Genomic DNA, 27,722 nt, shown 5'->3' with positions numbered 1-27,722 from the left:
AAATGCTTCTCCATGTTTTCACATGAGCGGTGTTTTCAAGAGCCCCTTCAACAGCACACTCATGTAGCTGGCTCCCATGGCAACAGGTAAACCAACCATCTGGGGAGGATATCATATACAGAGATATCTCAGCAGTTTTCATTGAAAAGACATTTCAACATGATTAGTTTTTGGAGGCTCTTATATGTTGCTCAATGTTGTATTGTTACTCTTGTTTATCAGTTGTGTTTTTAATGTGTCTATATGTTTTGTGCTGTAACACAAAATTGCTATTGCAAAAGGGGCAAACACAGCCAAATGTCAGTTTTTATAACCACTGCTTGGTTCTTTCACTTCCTTCCACAATTTTCTACTTCAAATGTCTACCTTCAGAAAGAAATTACACAAAATTTGTTATAGTGATACAATTCTTTATCCAGTATGACTAAAATCCCTTGAATCATAAAAATATACTGAGCAAACAAAATAGCAGCAAGTAAAATGAGCAAAGAATGTTCGTAATAGTGCATATATTCAATTCTAACTATGTAACTACTCTATGTAAGACTAAGTAGAGTTTGCCCTAAGTTGATAGGGAGCTCTGTCAGACTAGAGAAGAGTGTGGTGCTTCCTTGTAGTACACTGGTGGGGGGGGCAATGAATAATTTACAAGTCATTTCTCTTTTATCTCTCAGGTCTAAACACAGTGCTCTTTGCCACTGCTGCCTACGACAGCCTCATATCTTTCTAAGTCTTGCGATACTGTAATAGGAAAGGAATGGCTCTGCATAACAAGTGGAAAGGATGCTGGGTGGTTAATAAATAAATGGTAAATGCTGGACTACAGTGATACATTCTTCCAGAGTGCCAGAGTGCAGATTTTTATCATGTTATTAATCCAACCATCTTCAACCAATGACTTCTAAATGAATATGATGATAGTTTCAGATGTGTCGTATTACAGCAAAGTCTAAGTAGTGCAGTGGTGAGACACGGCTGATGCCAGTGGAAAAGCACAACATACTCTGACAAGCAATAAGCATTATTTTTTTTAATCATGGAGTATCTACTTTCAGGGCCATGGTCTGTCATATCAGAGATGCCTAGTGACTCTTGGGAAAATGATGTCCCACATCCAGACCAGCTGCATGCATTTAATTATAGAGTTTGCAAGTGGTTGTTGACTGTAGTGTTAACAGCTACCCACAAAATGGACACAAAATCACCAGGGTCATAACTAGAATATTGTGGCATTGGATTAACATTGGATTAACAATAGCAACACGCAGTGCAAGATGTTATTTATGTGCTGCAGAATCAGTTCCTGTTTCACTGCATGCTTTTTTGTGTATTTGTGTTGTTGACCTATTGAAAGAAAGAAAGAAAGAAACTGGAATAATACATACCACAAATAAATGCCATTGTTGTGATGATTTTTTAAAAACTTTAATTATTTATTTTTAAGGGGGGCTCACAACACACCCAATAGTGTGTTGTGAAATTAGTCCAACATGGACAGATGGAAAGCTGAATGACCTAATTAAATGTTTGGAGCTGCTTTCAAGCAGCTGGACTCAAACATAATATCATAAAGAGGAAACTGAAATACTGAGACTGAAAGGCTTTGCGTGGTTTTAGAGGAGTGTTTACTGGGACTGGTTATGTATTGACATTTAAAGTGATCAGGCCGAATCAGTACAAAAACAACTGTGGGTATACTATTAAAAATCCAATTAACTCTCAAATTTCATACTCAGTCTGTATGGGTTAGTTTAAAGGATGAATATTTTCCCTCATCTGAAATCATAATTTCTGTTATAAATAACTTACAGAACTTCCTCTATGTACTTACACTGAGTAGCATCTGTTTTTGCCATGAACAATGAAATTTGCGTTGGCAAGTTTCCAAAAGGGCCCATTAGTTAGTTGTGACTGGCATAACAGACAAGATTCAACACTTTTCCATATTGTCATCTGTTTTGCATTCAGTTTCATTGATACATAAAACACACTTTCATATGAACATTCAACTTGTCAACATCTTTTATTAAAACTGTGAAATGGTTTACTATAACATGAACAGCCCGATTTAACTTGTTAAATCTTGAGTCCAGGTTTAGAATTTTCTCAGTCGACTGTCATTTCCCATTTTGTGTCATGGCTGCATGTGTGTTTTGTTTGTTTGTATGTGGATGTACATTTACATGGCTTGCAGTAGCATGTGCCTTGCAAATTTTTTGCATGTGTGTCACATAATGCTGTTTTTCACAGCTCTCGTGATGCCATTTTCCTTTTTTTCTTGTATCTCTTTGTTCAGGCGCAACTGTTCCTCCCTCACTCTGCATCTCTCACCAAAATGGCCAAGGCTGCTGGGTGTGGAAGTTGCTGTCATAGTACTTTCCTGGTTCCATGCTGGGTTGATTTCCCTCAACACCTCAGAGGCCCTGGGTTGACATGTCTTAGATGTAGAATCACTACAAGCTAACACGATGCCATTTGTTTACATGTATGTGGCAACAGGGTCCTCCATCACCTCTTTTTAGCTGTGCTAGCGGTGTGACTCTATTGATGGCAATGTCAGTTGGTTGGTCAGTTTGGTCCAAGCTAAAATATCTCAAAAACTGTCACACTGATGACATGACATTTCATACAGGTATTCATATTTGAGGTTCACAATGAAATATCTCAATAGATATTGAATAGATTACCATGCATTATTCAAATGCAAAGGGCTTTAATAACATTTCAAAAACAAAGTTGCCAAAGCGTCAAAATATAATTTGCACAAAAAGTTGGACTGCACGCAACAGTAATCCACCCTCAAGTCAAACTTTTAATTTGTCCAATACTTTCATTTGTCTATAAATCTGTTGGATTTTCTTTACAATAAGCATTACAACCTCACAGAATCTCACAAATGTTTTGGATTCTTAGTCTTGTTTTACTCTCTTTTAGTATTTTTCCATATCACTAGACTTCCTCGTCCACCACGTCTTCAGGCTTCATATTCTAACACTCATCAGGGAAATGATCCAAAAAAGAGATCAAGTGCCTCATTTACAGTTAGCTGCTTTCACATGGTGGTCACATGCCACAGAATGACATGTGAGCAAGAAGGAGATGCCTTATTTATAGACCAACACTAACAGCACTGATGAGTGTTTGGATCAACATTGTGTTTACTCCCATAACTAATATATGTAATTTTTGGCTGTAATGTTTGCTTGTCTTGATTGGAAATGTGAGATTTGTGAGAGAGAAGGAAATGTTGCGAGTGTGAATGTGTGACTTTAACTGGATGTGAGATCTTGATGTGTTTTCAACAGTTTGGACTAGTTGATTTACCTGGGGGAAGGCAAGAAGAATAGAAGACATAATTTTCAATACAGTCATCATTATTTTGAATATCTAGTGTGAAGTGTGTCACACCACTTCCATGTAATCAGATGAAAGAAAACACATTTATTACAATGTAAAGAAAAATTGTCAACATTTATCTGAACACAACAGCAAGGTTAAATTATTACTTTCCCAGTGGACACATACTCTCTAAATAGCAGGACACACGTGGACACATACTCAATAAACAGCAGACAAATCATTCTGTCCCTGTCTTCCCAACAAAAGGGCAAAAATGTATTTTTGATTATTTTCCCCTGGTAGACAAGGGAACAAGATCTTTCATCAGTGTCTTCATTAAAGCTTTTGCGAACCATCAGACACATACTTAGACCATTGCCAGGGATGCTAAAGCCTAAACAATGTCCCCAAACTAATTTCGTGTCAATCATGCATTAGTACTCTGATGAAGGTTTGTCTTCTAGAACATGTCAACACAAAAAATAAAATGGTAAACTGAGGCCGAAGTATTAATCATAGCCTTGAGAATGTTCTGTGTTTTTTGAATGCCACAATCCAAGTTCATAACTCATGCATTAGTACTTAGGATAAATGTTAAAATAAGTGTCTCAATGGTGCCGTCTTCTTGCAAAATGCACCATACTCCCAGTAAACATCAGCACTTTCACTCTAGACTGTGCTCAGTATTTTTCTGTCACTGGCATACAGGCTTCTAATTCTATTTGACTTTCTAAATACATGTTCATTACAATGCTTCAATGGTGATCACAGAATTGCATGCATGTCGGTATCTTTATTTAAGTGAATTTGATGAACCGCCCTCATGCATGAATCATACATCAATAATAGCCTAATTTTACACATGATCCATGATGATGAGAAAAATGGAAATGCATGGCAAGAATAGCATTTGGGAGACCCCCCTCCCAAAATTTCACAAATCATGATTGAAGAGGACCTTTTGGCTGATGTGGTTAGCACCCTGCTGGAAACAGCTGGAAACCACTAGCCTGGCTCTGTCCAACAGTAACAAAATCTGCCAATAAACCATTTAAACTTATATCATTATTTCATTCATAAAATAATTGAACATACATTTTTAAACATACAGTTTTACTAAGAGCAGTAACGTCCTGGAGTTTTTGCTGGTTGTCTGGCAACATCGTGTTTCCCACCATATTGAAAATACCAAATTATTTCATTAAATGATCAGTTGCTTATCAAAAATTGATTATATGACCAAAGTTCTATAGCCCACTTCACTGTAACACTCTGACAACTAACTAGTCATTTCCAGGACAACTGAACGAACTCTGCTGATAAAGACCATGAGATATGAGTGAAAGCTCCGACAAAATACTGTTCAAGAATGAATATTTGCAGTTAAAATGGTTTGTTATTGATTATTATTTTATGGATTGACTAATCAATTAATCAACTATCATTTCAGCAACACATTTGAAAAAACGATTCCCCTAAAATTTCCTTCTTGCATGTGCAGAAAAAAAAATACTGCCTTTTTCCTTTATGCAAACACACACACGCGCGCGCACACACACACACACACACACACACACACACACACACACACACACACACACAGTAGGCCTATATACTGCACTCTATTATGTAACTAAGTAACAATATGACAATAACACCAGCTGTTATAATCACAGACACAGAAAGGGTGTGTGTCTGTGTGACAGTGACACACACACAGGCACCCTAACACACCCAGAGTATGTTGTGTTGCCGCGGATTCCCGCCCTGATTCCCATCTGCGGCCAGCCTTCCATAATTCACTCATGGATCTATTCTTACTACCAACTGAATACCATCCGCTTGCTGTGAAATCACACTGACCTCTCCGTTACAACAGTCTCCTCCCCTTCGACGCCACTTCGACCTCATGACTGTCAGCACATCTGACCAGTAGCCACTGGAGTCCCCACTCGTTACGTATCTCATAGGCCAATCAGAACATGAGTGGGCGGGATTACCGTGGGCCTGGCATTCATGTTTGGTTGCAAAGGTAAGCTCTGGATGGGATTTTGCGAGTTTTCTTTGACATGTTATTTATTGTTCACTCTGTAATTTATAGAATAGTGTTGTATGTGCCTGTGTACGGTTGTGTCTGTTAAAACACATAATGTTGGGTAGTGGACGGTCGTCCAATTACGCTAGCCTGGCTAAGTGTACTTCACTGCAAAGTATTCCAAGCAGAGAGAACAACGGTGATTTTCCACTATTACCACAACTGTTTATTAATTGTGGTTAACGACTGTATTGTCAGACAAATGATGACCATGGCAGTGCACAGTGAAAGCTGTCAGAGCATCCCGGCTGCAATGAGACGTTTTTGTATCGGTTACTGCTATGTTATTGCTAAGTTACACCGTTGTAAGTTTGCTTTGTCTAACAATTTATCCTGTTTCCAAACACAGGGCTTTGTCTGCAAATGTATATATTTTTTTAAACCGAGCTCCCTACAGCTAACTCCGACATGTTTGTTTACATCTGTTTTATCGTTTACAATATACTGGCTTCACTGAACGTGTCTGCACTCCGCATACTAACAAGGCTGCTCAGGGAAACACGTGTTAAGGCAAACATTAACACAACTTAACGCCCAAGCACTTGTGAGATAGACTAATTCATTTTTGTTTACCTAACAGTTACTGTTCTTCAGAGAGCCTTTACCGGCAGTTTGAACGGACTTACTGCAGAGCTGAGGGGACACCAGGACAGATACCATATCCTACCACACCTCTTCTCCTTCAAGCAGCCCCTTTGACTGTTACTGGAAACTATTCTGGGAGCTATTTGCAAGCGGTCAACTTGATTTTATTCTTTACCTTTAAAACGGAATGGATTTTGAAAATACCTAACCTGCATGGTTTGCTGTACAAGTTTTGTTGCAAAGCCAGCTGGTGGAGTTTGCCAACTTTTGAGGAGGTCGCATTAAGTCTTTCTGGAGGTGAACTATCCCAAAGCCATAATGGATCAAGCCAGCGGTGGGGAGGACCCGAATAAATCCTCTAAAAAGAAGTCCAGCGAGGATGATGGTAAAAACAAAAAGCTGGTAGGTATTCAGGCTGACTCAATGAGATTGCATGGGAGTAGTGTGCTGTGAACTGTCACATCCTTTAATCCCACAAGAAAGGGTTAATTCCACTCTCAGATCGAGAAACTGAGAAAGTTACACTACAGTTGCAGAAAGTTTCACTACTACCATATTTTAATCTGTGTAAACACAAACACTGCTTTGTTAAGTTGATTGCACTGTAGTCTTTCTAGTTTAATAGTTATTAGTAAGTCAGTATTATCCTCGTGGTGAAGTCAAATCAATCCAAGCCAAGTGGACACATAACTCCAGTATAGTTAGTAAACAGCATGTTGTGAAGAGAGCACATCTCTGTTTAGTGCAGTAAGAGGCTCAAATACTTATTGATGTGTTGTTATTACTATTTAATGTAGCCCAATACAGAACAGCTAATAGCTGTTAGAGTTGAGCAAAAGAGATAGTGTTTCACAGAGTGCTTCGCTGTGGAAAGCATTCAGTACATCATGTGATGAACCCCGTCAATACATCTCCTGAAAGTTCTTTGAAGAGCATTCTTGTTGTGACAGTTGAGCTTCACTATATGTTTTAATACATACACAAAGAAGAAGCCCAGTTACAGGATGACTCATTGCACCGAGTGTGATGTCCGTGTGGTTTGTGGTGGTTTTATGAACGACATGAGTGTGCGTGATTGATAAAACGTATCCTTAGTCAGCGTGAGCAGTATTATCAGCACAATAAATGACAGTCACAGGCCAGTCTGTTAGATAACAACTGAAAAAACACATTCATTTTATGTATACTCTCTCTATTGGCTTGAACTAGTGGAATAGTTTATGTAAAGTGAGGAGTGTGCTTATTTAGAAAGTGGACAACCCTGAGTCTGCATCATTGGTGTCATTACTCTATTCCTGTATGGCGTTCATTGCCTGGAAATGAGATCATAAGCTTTTGCGATGTGGTGGTAGTGTTGGTGGTGTTGTCTTGAACTCTCCACGAAGTCTAAATCAGTCACTTCTGACAACTCAGACTGTGCTTTAACTGACTTGTGCAAACAACAACTCATGCTGTAACTGTAAACAGCGTATCTTACTTCCAAGAGCATCCAAAACCTACAGTTAATTGCCGTATTTGGGAAACTGTAACCACAATCTTGTATTCACGGTCTTAAGTGCAATGTAAAATTCAAAAGCTAAACTATATTACGGAGTGTTTTAAGTGGATGTCACTGCGTACACATGGTCAGCAGCTGTAGAAACCAGGGGAAAGTAATTTTCCATGACCAAAGACAAAAAACTTTGGCTGCTGTTGATAGTGGTTTCTCGTTTTCCCACAATTGTCAGCGTGGAAAGACTGGCTGCTGTTGAACTTTCTGGATGACGTCGCCTCTCAGCAGTCAATAATCGACTAGTAGCGGTGTTGCTTTATAGTGTACCGTTCTCTGTGGTTGTTTGCTTATTGGAGCGATTGATCAAAAGTTTAGTTACAGCCACTGCTACCAAACAAGAAAATGAAAAGGACACAATTTAAGTTGACTAGTGTTTTTATTTTTGTAGAGAGTGACCAGTGAGCCAAATTGGACAGATTGCAGCCATGGGTTCTGACCGCTAATGACTTTGTTAACACCTCAGCTGGTGGTGTTTGTTGCTGCTCTGGTATGACGTTGTCCTAAAATGGAGACATGAAGAGGTAAACAGTTCCACTACTGTGTTTCAGATTGGGCATACAGTCTTAAACATGTAATCACTGGTTGGGTTCCACCAAAGTTAAGGTATGGAAAATGTGACCCTAATAACTGCCAGACAGGAACTCCCAGAGTGGACTGAAGTGATGTGCACTCCCAGAGCTACCAAAGGGTGTTGTCTTGAGAAATCCTAACAACATCCTAATGACAGCTTGCAACTCTTGAATATCCTGCCACCCAAGTTTAATTTGTTTGCAAGGGTGTCTGGACGGCATAATAACTAGCGAGAAGCCTCTATAAGAGCACTGCTTTTTGTTCTTTAAAGTGGTGTCATTGCCCGGCCCATACCCTGTTGCTCAATCCTCCAAGGAAGCCTGAACTGTGGCTGTTGCAAAAATCTCAACGCAGAGTTTGGGGGAGGAAGTAATTATTCATCCCTGGGTGGAGCCATGATCTGTCCTCTGTTGCTTATCCCCACTTTTAAGCTGCCCCAATGTATACTGTAGCTCTAAGTTTGTTTGCAGACGTATAAATAAGCTGAAATGTTATGCATGAAGGAATCAGAAGGAGCTTTATTGCCAAGTAGTGTTTTACACATACAAGGAATTTGCTTTGGTGATAAGGTGCTACACGTAGACAAACATACAGTTGACATAAATAGATGTAGAAATATATAAATATGGAATAAACAAATGCAAGTTATATAAGAATAATAAAAGAATAAGGTACATTTTAATCAGTGAAACTTTAACAATCTGTTAAAAAAGGGAAACAAAAATGCAATTCATGTTTCAAAATGATTGAAACTGCATGTATGTCTATCAGATGATTATGTCATGTGAAAGTGACAAACATATTGTACTTTTCTGTTGACAGTTTTGACCATATATGGTGCTATAGGATTACATTCCTGATGTGCAGTGTAGTGCACATGGATAATGCTATCATCATGAGCAGGATGACAGCTAGGTAGATATTGTCACTTCCTTTTCACACGCACACGAAAAGTACAGTGCCATTTGCGTGGATAATTAGCAAAGTGGCAAACACTGGCACAGTTTGCGACGAAGTCAAATCAGTCTTTAGAGGAGAAACACTGAAACCTGTATGTTTGCTTAACAAGTCACTAGGCAGGATTACATCACAGAAACACCATTTGGGCTTTGGGCCCAGAATGTAGATACTCAACACAGCCAAGGACATTCAAATAACACCAGTGTTCAGAGGTAGAGATCATTCAAAACATTTCTATTGTTTGTAGCTATATTTTGTAGCTGTATTTTGTGATAATGTCCTTTTCTTGACGTTGTCAAAAACATGACATCCAATAAAACAGGCAGATGGAATGATGTCTTTTTAAAGGAATTTAGGGGATCTGGTTTGACTGAGGGAGAAATATTACCCCTTTGCATAACAGAGTAAAATATGACCTCACACAGAGCAGTATGAGGGAAAAGCTGCCCCAATGCACATTTATAATAACTATATGACTTCACATCACAGACTGTGTAGGAGCAAGACCTACAATCTGAATGTAGAAAACAGACATTTATTATGTGCCTCTATATTACGTTTTTTGATTGCTTCAATAAACTGACGTTTTAAGGACTGTCAGGTTTAGCTTATATATCTGTTCATTATGTGAGCCATAATTTCAAAATTACAGTTACAGTAATGTTCCCTTCACAAGAAACCCAAGTCCAAAGCCTAGCAGCTAACATTGGGACATTGGAGACTTATCTAACTATCCATCTATCCATCTGTGAATAAATCGATTGTGTGAAGTGGGTCTGCTCAGCTTTGCTTGAATTTTAGAGAATCAGTTGTAGTAAAGTAGCAGTAATATAAAATAATAAATGATTCACTGAGCAGAGATTCAGACATCAGTTATTTTCAAGAGTAGGCTCTGTGGAGTAGATTTTCATGCTGAAGTACCCAAATTTACCAAAGGCTTTAGCTGCACTTCAGCAAGTTTGTAAACTTGTGATTACTATTCAACAATCAATAATCTGTTTAAAGTAGGGCTGTCAGCATTAACGCGTTAATCGCGATGAGATTAAGGACTGATCATAACGCGTTTTAATTGTGTTAATCGCGTGTGTCAAATATTCATATTTTACACCGTCCCTGGTGCTGTTACCAAAGAATCTTTGCTAAAAAGATCTTTGGCTCTTGTTGTCATGCTGCCACATACACTTTCTACCTCCTGCTGCAGCCATGGAGATTTTCAACAACACAGTCCCAGACGGCTCTGTTGACAAGTCAAAAGCAGTGTGCACCTTCTGTGAAATGGAATTAAAATATCATCAAAGCACTTCGAGCTTAAGCTAACGTTACCATCAACAAGCTAAGCATACAACTAGTACAGCTAATCAGGTTGATGCTAGTGGACTGAGGAAAAGCAATTTTGTGGGGAGTGCAAGTTATGTACATTGTCATCGCGTGGGACAAGTGTTGCACGCATACATAGCCTGCATGAAATGAGAAAAGCAGCCAAACTGTAACTCCTACTTAAAGCAAGTGCTGTCTCATTGGTTTCAACTGAATTAAATTAAATTTTTTTTAAATTAATAATGTAGCTGTGGAGAATTTTGTTTTTATGCACTTTGTAATAATATGTGTACATTTTGGACATGCACTTTGGTGTAGAATTTTTGAAAGCAAGCTTAAGGAAGACTATATTTCATTTACATTGATTGTTTTACCTCAGTCTCGTTGCACATCTTTTGATTTGAAATAATCAAATACATCTTAAAGTAAAGTTCAAAAACTAATTTTCTTTGCATTAATTTGATTTCCAATCAAGATACACTGGCAAGAATTGTTATCATTGTTAATACAGACTTAAAAGAGTTAAGATATATAATAATAATAATAATAATAATAATAGAATTTTAATCATGTTATAAAACATCGATTAATCGCGATTAACTATTGAAATTCAGTAATTAATCACAATTAAGAAAAAAATGTATCGTTTGACAGCCCTAGTTTAAAGTAATGAATGTGTGATAATCAAACTTGTAATTCGTAACTACAACACAGAAGTACCAGTCTTCATCATCTGCAGCATCTTTGGTATTGCATCCTGCAATGTGATCAGTCTGCTAAGGGACTGATTAATTTTTGCTTATTAAAGACTGTGCTTGTCTGCTTTTGCTCTCTATTATGTATAACAAAAGGAATAAGGATGATCAGTATCTCACAGGTCATTTGTCAGTGAGTGAGAGTTACAACATAACCGAAATGAGTGTCTACTCTCTTCAGCTCAAAGCTTTTTCACCAGTATTCTACACATATGCTGCAAACAGGTGGAATAGTTGGTCAGCACCTTAGTGCTTTAGGTCTGAATGAACATACTTTAACAACTTGTTTGAGGTGTGAGATGATCTTATTCATTATTCATTATTGGCATTATTCGCATGAATTATTCATTCATTATTGGCAGTTTGTAGGTCTAGGTAAAAATAGGATCAGAAATGTTGAAAATGTGATAAGTCCACTATTACTTTTTGTTATGATCAGTTATATATTCATAAACATACTGTTCATATGTGAAGACAGTTTTTGCAGATAATGGGGAAATGTTTGAAGAATTCACATATTATTAAAATGAATGCAGTGTGTGGATATATGCTATTTTGGTGGCTTTAGTGTATTGAAAGTGAGAGTATGTGGCAGGTTAGTATATGTGGTCAGGCTAGTATTAAGTCTGATGCATCACTGGGATTTATAATCGTAAGTCATGGCAGCACATTTATGAGTAGTAAGGTAAGGCACAGAGGTCAGGTTGATATACGCATTCTGGGTAATGAGAGTGGACAAGCTGACCAAGCCACCCAGACCTTGTAGATGCTAAATGTAGCATGTTCTGGAAGAAAAAACAATTAATTAACGGGAATAGCAAAGTCTCCATGACAAATTTTTGTTCAATGGAAAACAGAGGTGGTACTGTGAGAAGTAGTGGAAGAAATGCATAGAAATAACTAGATTAAGTATGTAGCTACAGGTACAAGCCAGGTGCAGCTAATTATTGTTAACATTAGCCATCTCCCATTTACTGTTTGGAGCTAGCTAACTTACAGTCTGGGAAGGCAAGGATGGAACTGTGGACTGGAAATACTTTATCTTTGAGGCAAATGACCCTAACAAACCCAGAGAATATCGGTAAGCTCGTAGGCCAAAAATGTTACAAAGCATTATTACCTAAAAAAAAATGCAATAATGATGACAACTTTATCCAACCAACTTAAAGGACCCACATCCTTAATCCTACAATGAAGTTTGAGATGTTAGTAACGTAACTGCTAACATTTCAGCAACACTAAAATGTTGTTTAACTGTTTTGTGGACATCTCCATGTGTTTTTCGGTTGTTGGGCCAACAGCCTTTTCAAATGTGCTAAGCAAAGTCGAAGCTAGCTAACGTTACCATGGCCTCGGCATTTCAACAACTGACCCCCTTGGAACTAACTTTAGTACCAGTAAATAGTATTGTAACTTAAGCATGGTCATTTCCAGTGAATTGAGCTTGACTTGGTGGTTGCATTTTGTTAATATGATCTTTCATGCTTTTTATGTGTCATTGGTTAATTGAGTACTTTCTGAAATTGTGTGGCAAAGGGTCTTCAGAAAATATTAATAACTACTTTCAACAGTTGAAGAAAGACTGACATCAATACAAGCATTGCCTAAAAATTACGCTGAATGAAAAGTTGGCATAGTCTCAACATTAGCACATTGGCAATGCCCATTATTGTCTGTCAGGTTTATTTGCGTGTGTTTGCAATTTGTAATTAACCCTTATTAATTAAATTGGGACTAAATGATTGTAGTCATGCTTGTCATTTAGTTGGTCATTAAAGTAATTAAGGCTTCAGTAATGAATGGACAGTTCAGCACAACTTAAGCCGGCGCATCTGTAATGTGAAACCTTGGCCATCTGAGAGCTTAGTGGAAAGACATGCACTACATTTGATTCTGTACGCTACCGAGAAATTGTAGCCATAAAGTTATTTCTGTATGTTTGACTAATATAAAGTTATTTTATCATTTACTGTTTAATCATATCAAGTATTTTGGCCCCATATAACATTTTGTTGCCTAGAATAACACTACTAAGCAGTTTGGCTCTGAATAATTTGCAAAATACTTGAACGACAGCTGAAAATGACAGTTCCACTTTAACTTAGCTTTTTAATATACATTACCATCATTGCGACATAAACTAAACTAGCTAATCACAGATACTGTGATTCACTGTATATTTATTAGGATTTTTTTGTCCACATCACTCATCTGTGCTGCATATTAGGCAACTGCCCAAATTAGAAAATAGGACGTTTTGTGTCAGAATCACGTATACTGCTAATCCACGGTTTTGTTAACCTTCGTGCTTTTGACAGTTTTGACAGTATCTCATTGAGAATCATATTTAATGGCTCACTGTGCCACTGCGGTTGGAAGATGTGACATTTGAAGCTTTTGACGCTTTTATACATGAGCTGTCGGGAAGCCTCAAGGATCATGTTAGCATGTTGTTAACTACAAGATGTCAGCTTGTCACACACTCTCAACAAGTAGTTATGTGGTCCTACCTATTTTATTCTTTGTTGCTTTGTATTTTTTCCACTTTATGCTATGACTTTCCACAGTATGTATGATAGAGTGAATATAACCGCAATTGTGCTGGGGAGAGGGAGACATGTGAGAAACGGCAGGAAACAGACCACATGTGAGTGTTTAAATGGCATTCAGGAAGTTGGGCGAGAGGAAGCACTGAAGAATGCTTTAGTCACACAGTGGAAGAAACTGACAGACCCACTGCTGTAATGTCACCCTCTGAGCCCCAGCCCCATTCATGTACATCAGTGGATTAGACTGAAGACTTATTTGGCTGCCTCAGTTATGTATAAAAAAAAGCCTGCTTAAGATATATCTTGAGCATGAATGCAGTTTTCTATATGTAACAATACATGAATCAACGTTGAATTTGGTCATAGTTGCGACAGTAATTCGATGATTCCTGGGTAGTTGGTTGTGTTTTGACTTAGCAATTGCTGAATCTGATGTAGGCCTGGATGAAGGGGTTTCCCCACCTCTTTTACTTGTATTCTATTGAAGGACTGCAACGGGGGAACTTTTCCTCTTGCTAAATTTGCTGAGAAGAGGTGTTTGTCATTGCCACTGATGTCCTTTAATTTACTCCTTGTCAGTGCAAGTTAGAAATTAGGCTACACTTTACACTTTTTTAATCAGTGAGAGCAATGCAAATATGAGAGAGAATGTGACATTTGCTGTGATATAGAGTGCAATATAAAAATGTGCTTAGATGCAAGTCTTATGAACAGTATATGGAGAGATTAAAGCAAGCTAATAGTGTATTTAAATTGGAAAATTGAATTGTTCCAATTTAAATATTGAATAGTTGAATAAACACTCAAACTGTAAAAAGAGGTCAATGCAGAAAGACGACTAACTGGCTGAATCGATGTACTGCCTGATATATAATGAAAGCTTGACACAGGGATATCATGAGTCATCTTTTATTAAAAGACTCACTATTTAGTAGTGGTAATTTAGAATATAACAGAGGTATGTGGCTGGCATAATCACTACAGTGAGAAGTACAACCAAATTTGACTGGAATTTGACTAATTTTGAAAACATTTATCTCGCTAGCACTTTAGAAATATCTCAATATCCACAGAAAACAGCTGACAGATAACAAGGTCATGAGTTCATGTTTTTGCACATATCGGCAATTAGCAAAAAAAAGACTGGTTAAATAGATGTGAACAGTGCAGTGTAGCTAAAAGTCAAAATAACCATTGTGAGATCATGAAGTTTTAAGTTCTAGAAGTCTTTGCTGGATTTCTTATAATAGGAGTCTGCATAATACAAATGAGATCTCTGTGATGTAAAGAACAATCAAAGAAGATTTCTAATACACTGATCTTTCCAGTGTTTCCCCTAGGATTTTTTTCAGGGGGGATGATGGACCCCTCGAAACTACTAGTGTTGCAGAGTGGGCGTTTTATGGATATATAGTGTCGTCATAATCTAGCCCACAAATTTTTGCCTGTTTAGGCTCATCAACTTTTCCGTTCCTATAAAACATTTTTATCGTTAAAGTTACTGCCTTCTCATGGCGCTTGCTACAGTTATGCTACATTCAGATATTGGGCAACAAGATCATGGATAGGGCCCTATGAATTCTGTTTTAATTTTGATGCAATCAGATTGTCTATTATGAAGTGTTTTACAATTTAAGCACATTTTGTCCTCAGAAATGTGGTGGGTGAATAAAATTTAAACAATACAATAGGAAAATATTACAAATGGAATTAATATCAATGATTTTAATGTATCATACAGATATGCATTTAGAAATATGTATGTGCAATTATTTATGTGGACAATTCACATGAAATCTACAACGTGCTCGCATCTTGCATCTGCCAATGTGGTGGCACTCCTGAGAGTTTGTTGAAGTGATGAGCTTTTTCTAGCTCACTGACTTCAATATGGCGGTGTGTGTATGTAAAGAAGCCACTAAGCCCCGCCCTCGCAGAATCACCAACAGAGAGGACAGAAGCAGTGCCTATAAACACCAAAACACAGCAGCATAGTTTTCTGTCTGTGTGGCTTAAGTTCTGTGGCAAATATGCTTATTATGCAAGGTACAATCCCGTTATAAATAATATAATATAAATGCAATATAAATTGCATCAACAATTCCGTTATATTCCAAGTTGTAGCCTACAGTTAATACCATTGACAGACAATTCTGGGTCACCCCCTAAAACAAGCCATCCCTCAAGGGTACAGAGCTAGAAATTTGCCTTTAACAGAGACAGATAACTTGAGGGCAGTGCTGTGCTGGTCTGCCGTCACATGGTCAGGCCATCCAGTGTGGAGCCATTCAAATCTTACACCATCTGTACTGGCTTTTGTGTGCTTCCCCTTTTGAATGGTTGCTGTTTTAGGAAACTGTAAACAGTACCAGCACTCTCCTGAAATAATAAGACTACCACATACTCGTGCCCTTTTAAAGGCAGTTGAGTTCTCGCAATAAACCAGTACATTCTTTATCGTTTTTTCTTCTTCATTTTCAAATTAATTACATGTTCTAAAAATGTTTTTGGCACGAAACACATCAAAGTATCTCAAAGTCAAGACTGTGCATAAAAACTGAGTCAACAGTGCATCTGTCGAGACTTAATTTATTTGTTCAGGGGAATAACTTGACATTCTGTGCTTTATTAAATTGTTCCTAATCCAGTTTGCCGAGAGGACAAGTGTACCATTCTGGTGTGTGTGTATGATAGATTTTTTTGTGCGAGGATAAGAGGCTTTGTGTCCTGTTTTTAATGTCTTAGCTTGCCACATATGTACAGTTTTACCACCATTTGGGTTGACTAACTCACAGACAGATGTGTTGGGATGTGGGTATCTCTATTTTAACTATACAGGTAAAAGTGGCCCAACTCATGTCTGATACTCTGTTTTTGTTTGATCAGAGAAAAACCCCACATTGAAAGTAACATTACTAATTCTGATTTCAACCACTTTTTTCTATGCCTTCATAATAGACGATCTGATAGATGATCATCACAACATCACTTCGCATCACAATGTTGAGTCGGCATAGTCATTGTAACCCCCCCTCAATTTCTGACATTATGCTGTCCTGTGAAAGCACGTTTTAATCCCCACCAACATTATTATTATTATTTTTAATTATACCTGCTTTGCACCTGCCTTGGACTTTGGACATCCATGTAAATTATGAATAAGTCAAACATTTATTAAGAATGTACATCCCTAACATGCAGTTTTTTTGCTCTGTAGTAGTCTTTTTGACCACTCAAAGCGCTTTAACACTACATCTGCATTCACCATTCATACACTGAGCCTAAGTGCTCAAACAGATTCATACACTGAGGCAATTCGGGGTTCAGTATCTTGCCCAAGGATACTTCGACATGCAGCCTGGAGAAGCCGGGGATTGAATTGCCGACCTTCCGATTAACGGCCAACCCGCTCTACCTCCTGAGCCACAGCTGCCCCAACTGAGTGTCAGCTGGGTGGGGTTTGGTTCCAAGAAGCAGATTTAATTAGTTATCTTAATTTACTGGGACAAACTAAAAAAAAAAAGACTGATGTAAAACGACCTGTTGAGTTTTACTCTGCAAAGTTATTCAGACAACTCAGCATAGCTCTTTCTTGGAACAGGCCCTAGAGCTGGGGAGATGAAAACATCAACCAAAGTTTGAATAAAGATGAGACTCAAAGCCTGTAGTGCAAATGAAACCAGATGTTTACTGTCATTTAACGTTCAGGAAGAATTATTTGCACACTGTGAGAGAAAACACCGGGAGAGGACATTTGCATTTCTGTCTGGCTTCTGAAGTCGGTATAGTATAATAGTGAATAGTGAATATATTCAAAATGGTTAAATGCTTTCCAGATATAGTTTGGAAATATGTCACATCAAATGTCAGGTGTAAATAGGGTCTTAGTGTGTCTTTGCCCCCCTTTTCCCTCTCTGCTTTAAAAGGGGCGTACTCACAGTGCAAGCATAAAGATTAATTAGATAGATTTTATCAATAAAGGACAAATGCTACTTTCATGCTTTCATAAATCTTTCGTAGCAGCGTAGGCTGCACTGTGCACTACCTATTTGAGTCTGGAGAGACAGCCATTGAGAAGACTTTGTAACAAGATTAATTTCGAGAAATTGATTTGTTTAGACTATGTGTAATTCAGTTACTAGGTTGGTATTTGGTGCTGTCTGATGCAACTTCCCCAAAATTGAGCAATGCAGTACATCCTAACTGATTACATAAAGACAAATTATGTCATTTCAATGCTTATGGTGATGACGAGCAAACATTAATCTGTAATGCAACCACAGACTACAGGAAAGTAGTGCCATGGCCTAGAGGGCAGCTACAAGTTTGTCTTGCATAGTAGGAGTGTGGTGGAGCTTAGTTGTTCTTCAGTGTAAAAACAGTTTGATTTCCTTCTTAACATAATACATAAGTCTATGTTGTTAAATCTCTGATCTGATACACGCATGTGTCCTCTTGCTTCCAATGGCCAGGCTAGCACCCAGTGTGGTAGTTCGCCGCCATTGTTGAGTGTGTGTGTGTGTGTGTGTGTGTGTGTGTGTGTGTGTATGAATGCATCAATGGGAGGAAAACGGTAGAGCATTTTTGATAGTGGTGTGACAAGATCTTGCGAGATTTCTCGTATGATTAAAACTTACGCAAATGAAATTTTTCACATGGTGTCACGCTACACGTAATTTTTCTTACGCAGTGAAAAATAAATGTATAACTGATAATGTTGACTTGCGCAGCAAATCAACTCCTCCCAGCGCATGCGACACTGGTGTACGCCGTGATAGTAATCAAGTGAACCCGCAGTTTTGACCGAGTGGTAACTAACTGGTAGAGTTTTGCAATATAAACATCTAAAAACTGAAACGCAAACTTGCTGTGTTTGGGACTGTCAGCTGCACTTTATCAGAGGTGTTGAGTAGGGCTGAACGATTTTGGAAAATTACCGATTATTTTTACCAATATTCCAAATGTGATTTAGTATGCGATTAATTTTTAAGCTCTTTACCTTCTCTCAAGGCATTAAACATTCATTTTAATCTACACAAGCCTGTGTTATGATGAAATTAGGTGATGCATGAATTATTATCATGAGCAATGGTGGAGAAGTATCAAATTTTAATAATATGAGAAAGATAATTTGAGTCAAGGCATTAAAGCTCTGTAATGTTAAACACTAGCAGGACTAAAGTTACGGTACGGCTGTGTTAAAACTATAAGTTAGCACAACATCACTGCGCTGTAATAATGTTATGCTTTCTTAAATGTCACATAATTAACAAAATAGCTATATAATGTCAGTCGACAGCCGACCTGCCTCTCATTCTCCGACGCTGGCAGTCACTCAGCCTGCAGAATGAACGAAAGACTGAGGAGGACCCATGTTCAAACAATGTGAACGGCAAAGTGTCTGAAAAGGACCTTAATACGTGAATGCATAATTTGGCAAAACGGATGTTGTAGGCTACCTGCCGAAGTTTGCGTTACCTCCCGCGAGGTGCCTATGCAATTCATGGCAGGCATGCAGAATTCGGCACAACACCTGCGCTGCAAAACGTCAGTGACTTGATGGAGCTGTTTTTATTCCCCTATCAAGTCGGCGAAAGTCAGCCAGTTATCTTGAACGCACATGTTGACTACCAGTTACACAGTGTGCTAACTTTGACAGCTGTTATCAAAAGTTAACATAGCTATCCTTATTAGCTAGGATCCTTACATGCTTGCTAAGATGGCTCTTCGACATTGACAGCGTTGTGTTGGACAGCGTTGTGTTGGACAGATTTGTGCAGCGGTGTTTATGATATCAACCATTCAATTCACAGACGGGTCTGTTGTCAGTGTTTGCGAGAGAGAGAGAGCAACCGAGTGAGAGGATATGCGGAGCGAATATGCGCTGCACAGCACTGCAATCAAAAACGATTTTAAAATGGGTCGCCAAATTTACTTGGGCGGCTGTTAATCTACCTGGCCGGCCGCCCAAGAAAAGCCTATGTGTGGGAAACACTGCTTACTACATGTGTCTTTCTGACAACAAGTCAAGGTACAGCATAACATGCGAAGTTTATGCTTCGACTCTTGGGTGTCATGTGATCAGGGTGTAATCGCAGACTTTGCAATTAGAAAATCTCATTTTTACCACATCTTGATAATATCGCAAATGCAATTAATCGTTCAGCCCTAGTGCTAAGCCCACCTGTGTGAATTTGTGGTGATATTTCTGCCTGTTCAGAGGTGTAGCCTGTTAGTTTTGTTTCTACACCCTTGTCTCATCTTAACATACAGTCCCAGTCTCTGTCAAATGGTCTGAAGGGGATACTACCAGCAGAGCAATAACCTGATACACAGCACAGTATAGGGCTGGTAGGAAAATACTATTAATTATCATTGAATTATGACGTGAGTCTCGTAATATTACGACTTTTTTCTTGACATTTCAGAGAACACAGATATGAGGGATATATTCCGAATGTGCAGAAAGTTTTGAACATGAACTGAAAACCTTCTGAAACACAGGAGCTATTAAAGTCCAGGAGTTTATAAGAATTCATTTTTCATAGAGGTGACATATGCACACTTAAAGAGGTTACTTCTCCAAACAAAGACACAAAAGAAGAGAGAAGACTAAATCACGCCTGCATGTGTGTTGACTCAACAGGGATGATATACAGGAGAAAGCAACACAGGATGCCTGAGAGCTTTGATGCATTATATTCTGTTATAGTTTTAGATTTTGAATTGTGACCCTCACCTGAATTTTGTGTTTCCTTTTACGTAAATAAAAACATTTCCAACATAAATTGTTGTGAAACATTTCATATAGGCTAAATCAACATTGAGGATTTCTTAAAAATAATGTTAAATCTCATCTTGTCTCGATCGTAAACCCAATGTCTCGTCTCGTCTTGTGATGTTATTGTCTCGTCACACCCCTAGTTTTGGGTAAAAGCATTATTTAAATGCAACCATTTACAATTTGTCAGGGATGAGAGCTCTGGTGCATCCTATTGAAATGTTTAGGAGCAACATCTAAAATTCAGAGACATTGACAACAAGACATTATGTTTTTATTTTTTTTTTCCCATCCTAAATTTGTTTCTGATCTGTGATTTTGTAAGGTACAGACATGTATCAGCTATCCCTCATACAGACCAATCCCCCTGCTGTACATCAGATTCACTTGTACTAATTTCCCTCCAATCCTCTAATGTACTCAAGCATTGTAAGCTGTTTTTTAAAATTTATTATCACTTCTGTTGTTTCAGCTTACTGGTAGATGTCTGGCTTGAAAGCTTTAGGAGTTTAACTTGTGTTGCAATCAGTGCATGTCCAGTAATATTTCAACAAACTGAGTGACGTTTCTCTCTTCATATGCTTTAGGGTGTTTTCATGTTTACAAGCTCTGGCAATTTGGCAAACCAGGGTATCCATGCAACTGTTTGGACAAAAACTGAACTCTCCCTTGTTGTGTGACCAGTTTGACAAGTCACATGCTTGTCCATACTAGCAACTATACTTTCCTTTTGACCTTTTATTTTTCTTGTAGCTCGTATGTGTATGTGTACAGCTCTCTATTGTCAGCTACTATTGCTTATATCTCTATATATATGTGTGTGTGTGTGTGTGTGTATATATATCTATATATATATCTATATATATAGATATATATATGAAAAGTCAAAAAACAAACTACCGCACACTGATCTGCCTTTATTAACTCACTTAGACTCATCCCGCTATCTACCAGCACCTGATTGTTGTTGCTGTGCTCGGGGAAATATATATACATGTGGAGCTTTCGAATTTATGAAATAAATGAACACTTACAGAATTTCCAACCTGACAGCTGAGCTACTAACGCTAATTACCAGTGTACAGGGCTAATTACAAATGTCCACAATTTTCCTAAATTTCTCGCAGCTCTTCTATCAGCATTGGGAAGTTGCTTTTTTTCTCTCCAAGTAACAAGATTTTCTTTGCCACACTGAAACCAGTTAAGAGTGCCGCTAACACCTTACTAGCCTGTAGCTGACACGAGCAGTTGATTAAACAGGGACACAAGGAAGTTTCATGAAGTTGCCAAGAACTGTCGGCAGCACATTGCATTACAGTCTTCACTGCCAACCATGGCTGGCTCCCAGTAATCCTTTGTTATTATTAGAACTAATTAAAGTAAAACCCAATTTTCTTCTAAACTCGTTTTACAGAGGCATTGTGGCTACTGATTTTATAGTGATAGTTCCAGTGAGTGAGTTAAAATGACATCATACAGATGGTCTAGTTAAATTGGTTGGGAATAACAGGCATTGCTATTAAAAAGCTGTGCAATGGTAGCCAATTTAAAACAAAGTTGGTCCTTTGTCCATCTTGAATGAAAATATATTTCATGTGCCACCTGGTAGAATTTTGTAATGAGCAATGGAAGGATATGTCTCTACATGAGTAAATGTAATATTAACATTAATTGTAGTTTGTAATGTTAATTTAAAAAGTTATTGTGTGAAATATGCATACTGGTATAGTTTTGTGTCCCCAAATTGACGAATTGAAGTTGTGGGATATTGCTTTGTGTTTTCATTTTTAAGGATCTGCATGGAGTCATAATCATATTTGATTAAGGAGGGACCCAGAGCTAATTTGATTAGGTTATTTAGAGGAATATGTGTTTGGTAATAAACATTTATTATGATGAAAAAGTTTACTTTAATAAGCAGGAGAAGCCCAGAGGACAAGCAAGCTTAATTGTTTGATGTTAAATTGCGTTGTTGCGATGTTGCCAAGATAATGGGCAAGGAAAGGCCCTCAAGTCAAGGCAATTAACCAAACAGTGGTTTGATTGTTGTTAAATTGATTAGAAAATGTTTAAGTACTCCATTTGAAAATTAGCTATTGTTTCACGCAGTTTTAGACTGCAAGAGAATGCTGGGCTTAATGATACATACTCTCTTGAGTTAGAAATGGGAAAAGTTGTTGCTCAGGTCAAATTCTTAGCTTAACAGATGTTGTGACAACTTGTGTGGCTATTGTAACGCCCCGAATAGTGGTGAAACAAGTACCTTGATACCCTCTCTGCATAATGTATGAATATGACATATATTCATTTTATCTGGAGTTGAAATAACAGCTTGGACAAAACATGGAGCTAGCACATAGAGATTGAATCTCAAGCTTTGTTTTCAGTGGTTCATAGCTTTATCTCTCAACTGTTGATCAGTTGTTGCAGACAAAACTGGTGATAGATTGTTGAGTTTGTTTGAGTGTCTGCTCAGTTTTGCCCACAGCGACAGCTGATGAAGATGCACAGAGGGAGGTGCAGGTTAGAGCCAGTCTGTTTGCTCGCCCCAGCATCAGTAGTTTCCTGATTAAACTAGTGGAAAAATCTGCGGCTGGAGGCAGACTTTATGGGCATCACCACCCCACATCTCCCTACTCATTAGTACTTCACAGCCTAGCGTCACAGCATATGGCAGTGTTGCTACTGCTTCCCATTTGAGTTGTGTTTCAAACTGCTGTCCCTTGCTGAGCCACAAGCCTTTGGCAGGAGCCTGTCTTATTGTGTCTGAGATGAAGATAAACATCTGAAATTTTGTTATATTTACTATTTGTAACATTTTGTGAAGGAAAAAAGTTGTGAATTTCTTTGACTTGAATTTATAATAACAGTAAGGAAACAAGCCTGAGCTAATGTCACTACAAGAGGTGCTCTTCACAACACATACAGAGATAAAAGAACCTTTTGGTGTTTAACTGTGCCAGGCTGGAACATATTTCCTTGTGAAAGTGTATAATTTTTTTAATATAGATGTGGGATTATAGGTGCTTTATGATGTCTAATTTAATTTATTTGTTTGATATTTCTCTTTAAGTTTGTGCACTTGGAATGTTCTCTCTTGAACACACACTTATGTTTCCATACATTAAAACCCTATTATTTGGGATCATCAAGTATTTTCACATCCTCCACATGTGCAGTATCCAGGATATGCTCAAATCCTCATTTAGAAAAAATCCTATAATGAGAATGGGTCAATGATAGCTGTGGTCAGACATTTAGCACCACGTCCTTTGTCTTCTCCGATGTGTGTGTATTTGTTAATTGGAGATTTAATTGGATTCTGAGGAACATGAGACATTATCTAGAGGACACTGTATATGTGAATGCTCTTCAGATGGGATACATACTGTGCTCTTGGCGGTGTTGTCATTTTCTGTTGGATCTTGTTTTTCACACTGTGCCCTCCCTTCAACAGAACATACATATAAAAACATTGGCTGATGATATGGTAAGGTGCTTGGTTTAATTTCGGTGTGACTTTTTTTGTTTTACATCATCTCATGTATTGTCATAGCTGCATGGGACTTTTAACTTAAATATGTGGATGGATCAAATGTGCTAGAAGCAAATGAATGAAATTAATATTTTAACCGAACAGAACATAATAAAACTAAAGATAGGTTACATCTACAGCATAACAGTTTTTTTTGTTTCTTTCTAGTAACGCAAAGGCTAAGCTTAAACTTGTCTCATTTACTTCTTCTATGTGTGTCTGCCTGGGGCCCTTTTAATACTTTATTAAACAAATAGCCTATCTTTGACACTGACACTGCAATGTCAGCATGCAACTTCAGCTATCGGGAATTATCTGTTTTAGTCTTAGCACACAGTATGTTTGATCCATCCAGTAATATTTCAGCAAACTGATAATAGTGACATAATCTATGTCATGACCTTAATGTTTGCCTTTCCATTTCATTTCTGTATGTTCATTCATCCAGCATGTCCTCCATTCCAATTTACTAAATACGACTAACATTGACTGGTTGCATGCTGTTCATGTATTTTCTTCTGCTTTCACACTAATCTTTACTGCATTCATCAGAATAGCTGATGAATATACAGTAACATTGAACCTAACAGATAGGAAGCAAGCTTAAGTTGTTGTATGCTGAAATTATTTTAATAACATGAGCACAAACCAGGTAATCCTATGGGTAATCCTAAGGTAAGTAAAGTCCTGATAAGGTTCCTATAGGATACTATGTCAAATGGGTTTTTGCCGTTAGTATGTTGCAAAGTTATCTGTGTTTGTTTTGAATATTAAACAAGTAAAAAATGTATTTTAATAAATCAGCCGTTTGGTGGTCCGACACTATTCGAAGAATTGCCACGTCAGTGATGCTGACATGTGATTTGATGAGCAAATTTATTGTCCTCAAGTTTGGTGACCATCCATCCATCCATCCATTGTCAACTGCTTATCCTGCGTATAGGGTTGCGGGGAAGTTTGGTGACCATGTTTCTGGAAAATATCGTTAGTTACCTCAGTGACTGTTCCTCTACCACCACCTTCTGGCCAAATATGAAGGTTAAGATCACCTTCATATTCTATGAAACCTTTTGACAACATGGCCTATAACCATTTGCGTGACCATCAAGAGCAATTTAATTTAGTGGCAAAATGTATTTCTCAAATATTCATTGTTCTAAGATTTCTGTTTTCTGATGTGTTATGAGCATCACAGCTTCATGGTCTCACCAGTGTGACTATAGACTTCTTTGGACTGTACTACGAAACAAGGTAACAGGCTTATCCAGGTAACTCCAGGAGTAACTTAGATTTCATCCTGATTTTTTCCACTGTGGTTGCAGATGAAATTACGTTATTCTTAACACAACAGCATTACGTTCATACAGCGAGTACTACAGCCTCTGTGATTTTAGGGAGAAGATATTAATAAGGCTAAATAACGGTATTGTTTCTGAGATGTAGCCCATCTGTAGGCTATAATTGAATTATCCTAACTGTCTTCACATAGAGACTGACTGTTTTACGTGTCCAAAAAGTACAGAGCCAGGGTGGGGGTTAATAAACCGAGAAAAAAAATCCATACAAAATTTTGTCTGGAATTACTCTCCTCGCCATCAGATGATCCCGTTTTAACTGTAAATCGTGGGAGACAGTGTTCTCTGAAAGCAGGAAACAGAAAAACTCTTTGACTTGTGTGGACATGGTCGAGTCACAGACACTCTTTTAAGAAAATAAGGTTTTCTTTCAATGTAAATCCGCAATAACCAAAAACAAAGAGCCTTATGCTTGACCTAGTCTAAACAGGACTGTTAGCGGTACAGTATTTTAATATCTCAAACACTCTGTTTTCTTTCAGCGTGATCGGATTACCAGTTTCAGGAAAACGGGGATGAAGAAGGAGAAGCTTCTTATACAGCACCCGACAGATCCCCTCTCTACCCAGTCTGAACTGCCTGTTCCTCAGCCCCTTTTTGACGACCGCTCCATGAACCTCTCGGAAAAGGAGATCATTGACCTCTTTGAGAAGATGATGGTGAGCTTTGTATTTCTCTTGCTGAGTTTCCCCTGCATAGGGTCATCATTCCACCACAGTTTTATTACAGCTGCCACAGAATAATAAATAATGAGTATTCTATAATGAAATCTTAAATTGATTCATAAATCTGTGCAAAGAGGTAAGTAGAGAAACAGAGCGTCTGTTGCGAGTGCTGGTTTTGAGGAGTTTGACAGGGCAGAAAGTTAAGTTTGAAAAACATTTTTATATCAATATATTAATCCCCTCAGATTTCCATACTAAAGCAGTAAAGTTTATTGCTTTACTGCTTTGGTGAACAAAACTTTGCCAGGCATGTAAAATAATGATAATGAAATAACTGCTTTTCTTTTTTTTCAGATTGTTTTAAAATAATCTGTCTTGATAAATTGTCCTATCAAGATATCATGGTATAGGTAAAATTCTACCAAAATGTAGCACCGCCTTAGATCTGAAACCAGGATATGATGTAGCAACATCTGCATCCATAAACAAAACTCCAGTAGGTGTGATTATAGTCACACACACATACACAGACAGACCTGTGATCAGAGATGGAGCTGAACTTTATCTGTAAAATAAATTCTCAAATGTGTGATACAAAGCTTCATTTTTGAAAGGAGAAATAATGTTGTTTTACATAATTACAGTGTCTAGTTTAAATTCATTTTATCCTAAATATAACTGAAATATGTACAGTATTGATAGTAAAGATCAAGATCAATGCATTTTGCGTTCAGATGTTAAGCTTTTGTGAAGCAGGGCTCCACCTACGTATTCCCTAGGCCACTGTCAGAAGAACCAAACTTTGAAATTCACTTCGCACTCATCTGTGGGGTCAAAGCTCTGTCACACTTCTGATTTTCTCCATTGAAATGCATTTTTGGCCTTATGTACTGCAGGATTGAAATCTAACAAAAAGCTTTCAGCCCATCTCTTTGAAGTGGGGAGCTGAATTACTTTGGCTTCATTGCATAGGTTGTGTGTACTATTGTGGGTAATGTCTCTGAGTGTGTGTGTGTGTGGGGTACGGTGCCTGCCTTTCCTTTTTTCTCCTACAATGGTCTTTATTGCCAGGGCCAGAGAAATGTGACCAGTGCTCCTGGTTTTCATCAGGCTACTGCTCAGTGTTTTCTTGCCTGGGTGCTCATCCCTGTCACTCAGTTCACCTCTCAATTACTATGTTTGTGCTCACAGCGGCGTGACATTAAACCCAGGCTTCAATTTGCTCAGTGATAGACGACACAGAAGGCATGTTTGCTGCTCTGCTAACATTTGACAGGCCATGACACTTTGGGTTGGGAAGTGTAATTACAGTAATGAAATCAAAAAGAAAAGGGTTATTTACTTATGTACTTTTGAAACCACCACTATTTGCTCTCATAGACTGTGAACTTTTCTGCTTTGATGTAGCAAACAGAAATGACAGCGGTTGGTAGTTTATTTTGATGTTAGTAGCTTCTCTTTAGCATCTATGTGTGTCATCTCTCTATTTCTTTTTATGTCATACGCACATACATTTTAGTTGGTCTCCTTGTCTTTATACCCGTTACGTTATTGATTGTTTTTATGGTGCTACATGCTACAGCCTTAGATGTCTAGCTTGCTTCAAATGTGGGGATGACCCATGCCATATTATTGAGACCACCTGCTGTGAATTAATGACTAGG

General features: G+C 38.0%; 1 protein-coding gene across 7 annotated transcripts in view; it reads left to right on the top strand.

Moving 5' to 3' along the window:
- The first annotated feature begins 5,352 nt into the window (after nucleotides 1-5,352).
- Nucleotides 5,353-27,722, top strand: part of diaph2 (diaphanous-related formin 2) — a 470,900-nt gene continuing 448,530 nt past the window's right edge. For 2 of the 7 annotated variants that reach the window (XM_046031244.1, XM_046031241.1), the window contains exons 1-4: nucleotides 5,432-5,573; nucleotides 6,015-6,421; nucleotides 23,961-23,993; nucleotides 25,876-26,052. In XM_046031244.1, the coding sequence (XP_045887200.1) occupies nucleotides 6,338-6,421; nucleotides 23,961-23,993; nucleotides 25,876-26,052 (294 nt within the window). In that variant the 5' untranslated portion in view covers nucleotides 5,432-5,573; nucleotides 6,015-6,337. Of the gene's footprint in view, nucleotides 5,372-5,431; nucleotides 5,574-5,922; nucleotides 6,422-23,960; nucleotides 23,994-25,875; nucleotides 26,053-27,722 lie in introns of those variants that run through there. The other 5 variants (XM_046031246.1, XM_046031247.1, XM_046031243.1 and 2 more) reach the window with 4 other exon arrangements.

This window comes from Micropterus dolomieu, linkage group LG19, assembly GCF_021292245.1.
Source record: "Micropterus dolomieu isolate WLL.071019.BEF.003 ecotype Adirondacks linkage group LG19, ASM2129224v1, whole genome shotgun sequence".
NCBI lineage: Eukaryota > Metazoa > Chordata > Actinopteri > Centrarchiformes > Centrarchidae > Micropterus > Micropterus dolomieu.
The sequence above is the reverse complement of the archived record's forward strand: the minus strand, read 5'-3'. Positions and strand labels throughout refer to the sequence as shown.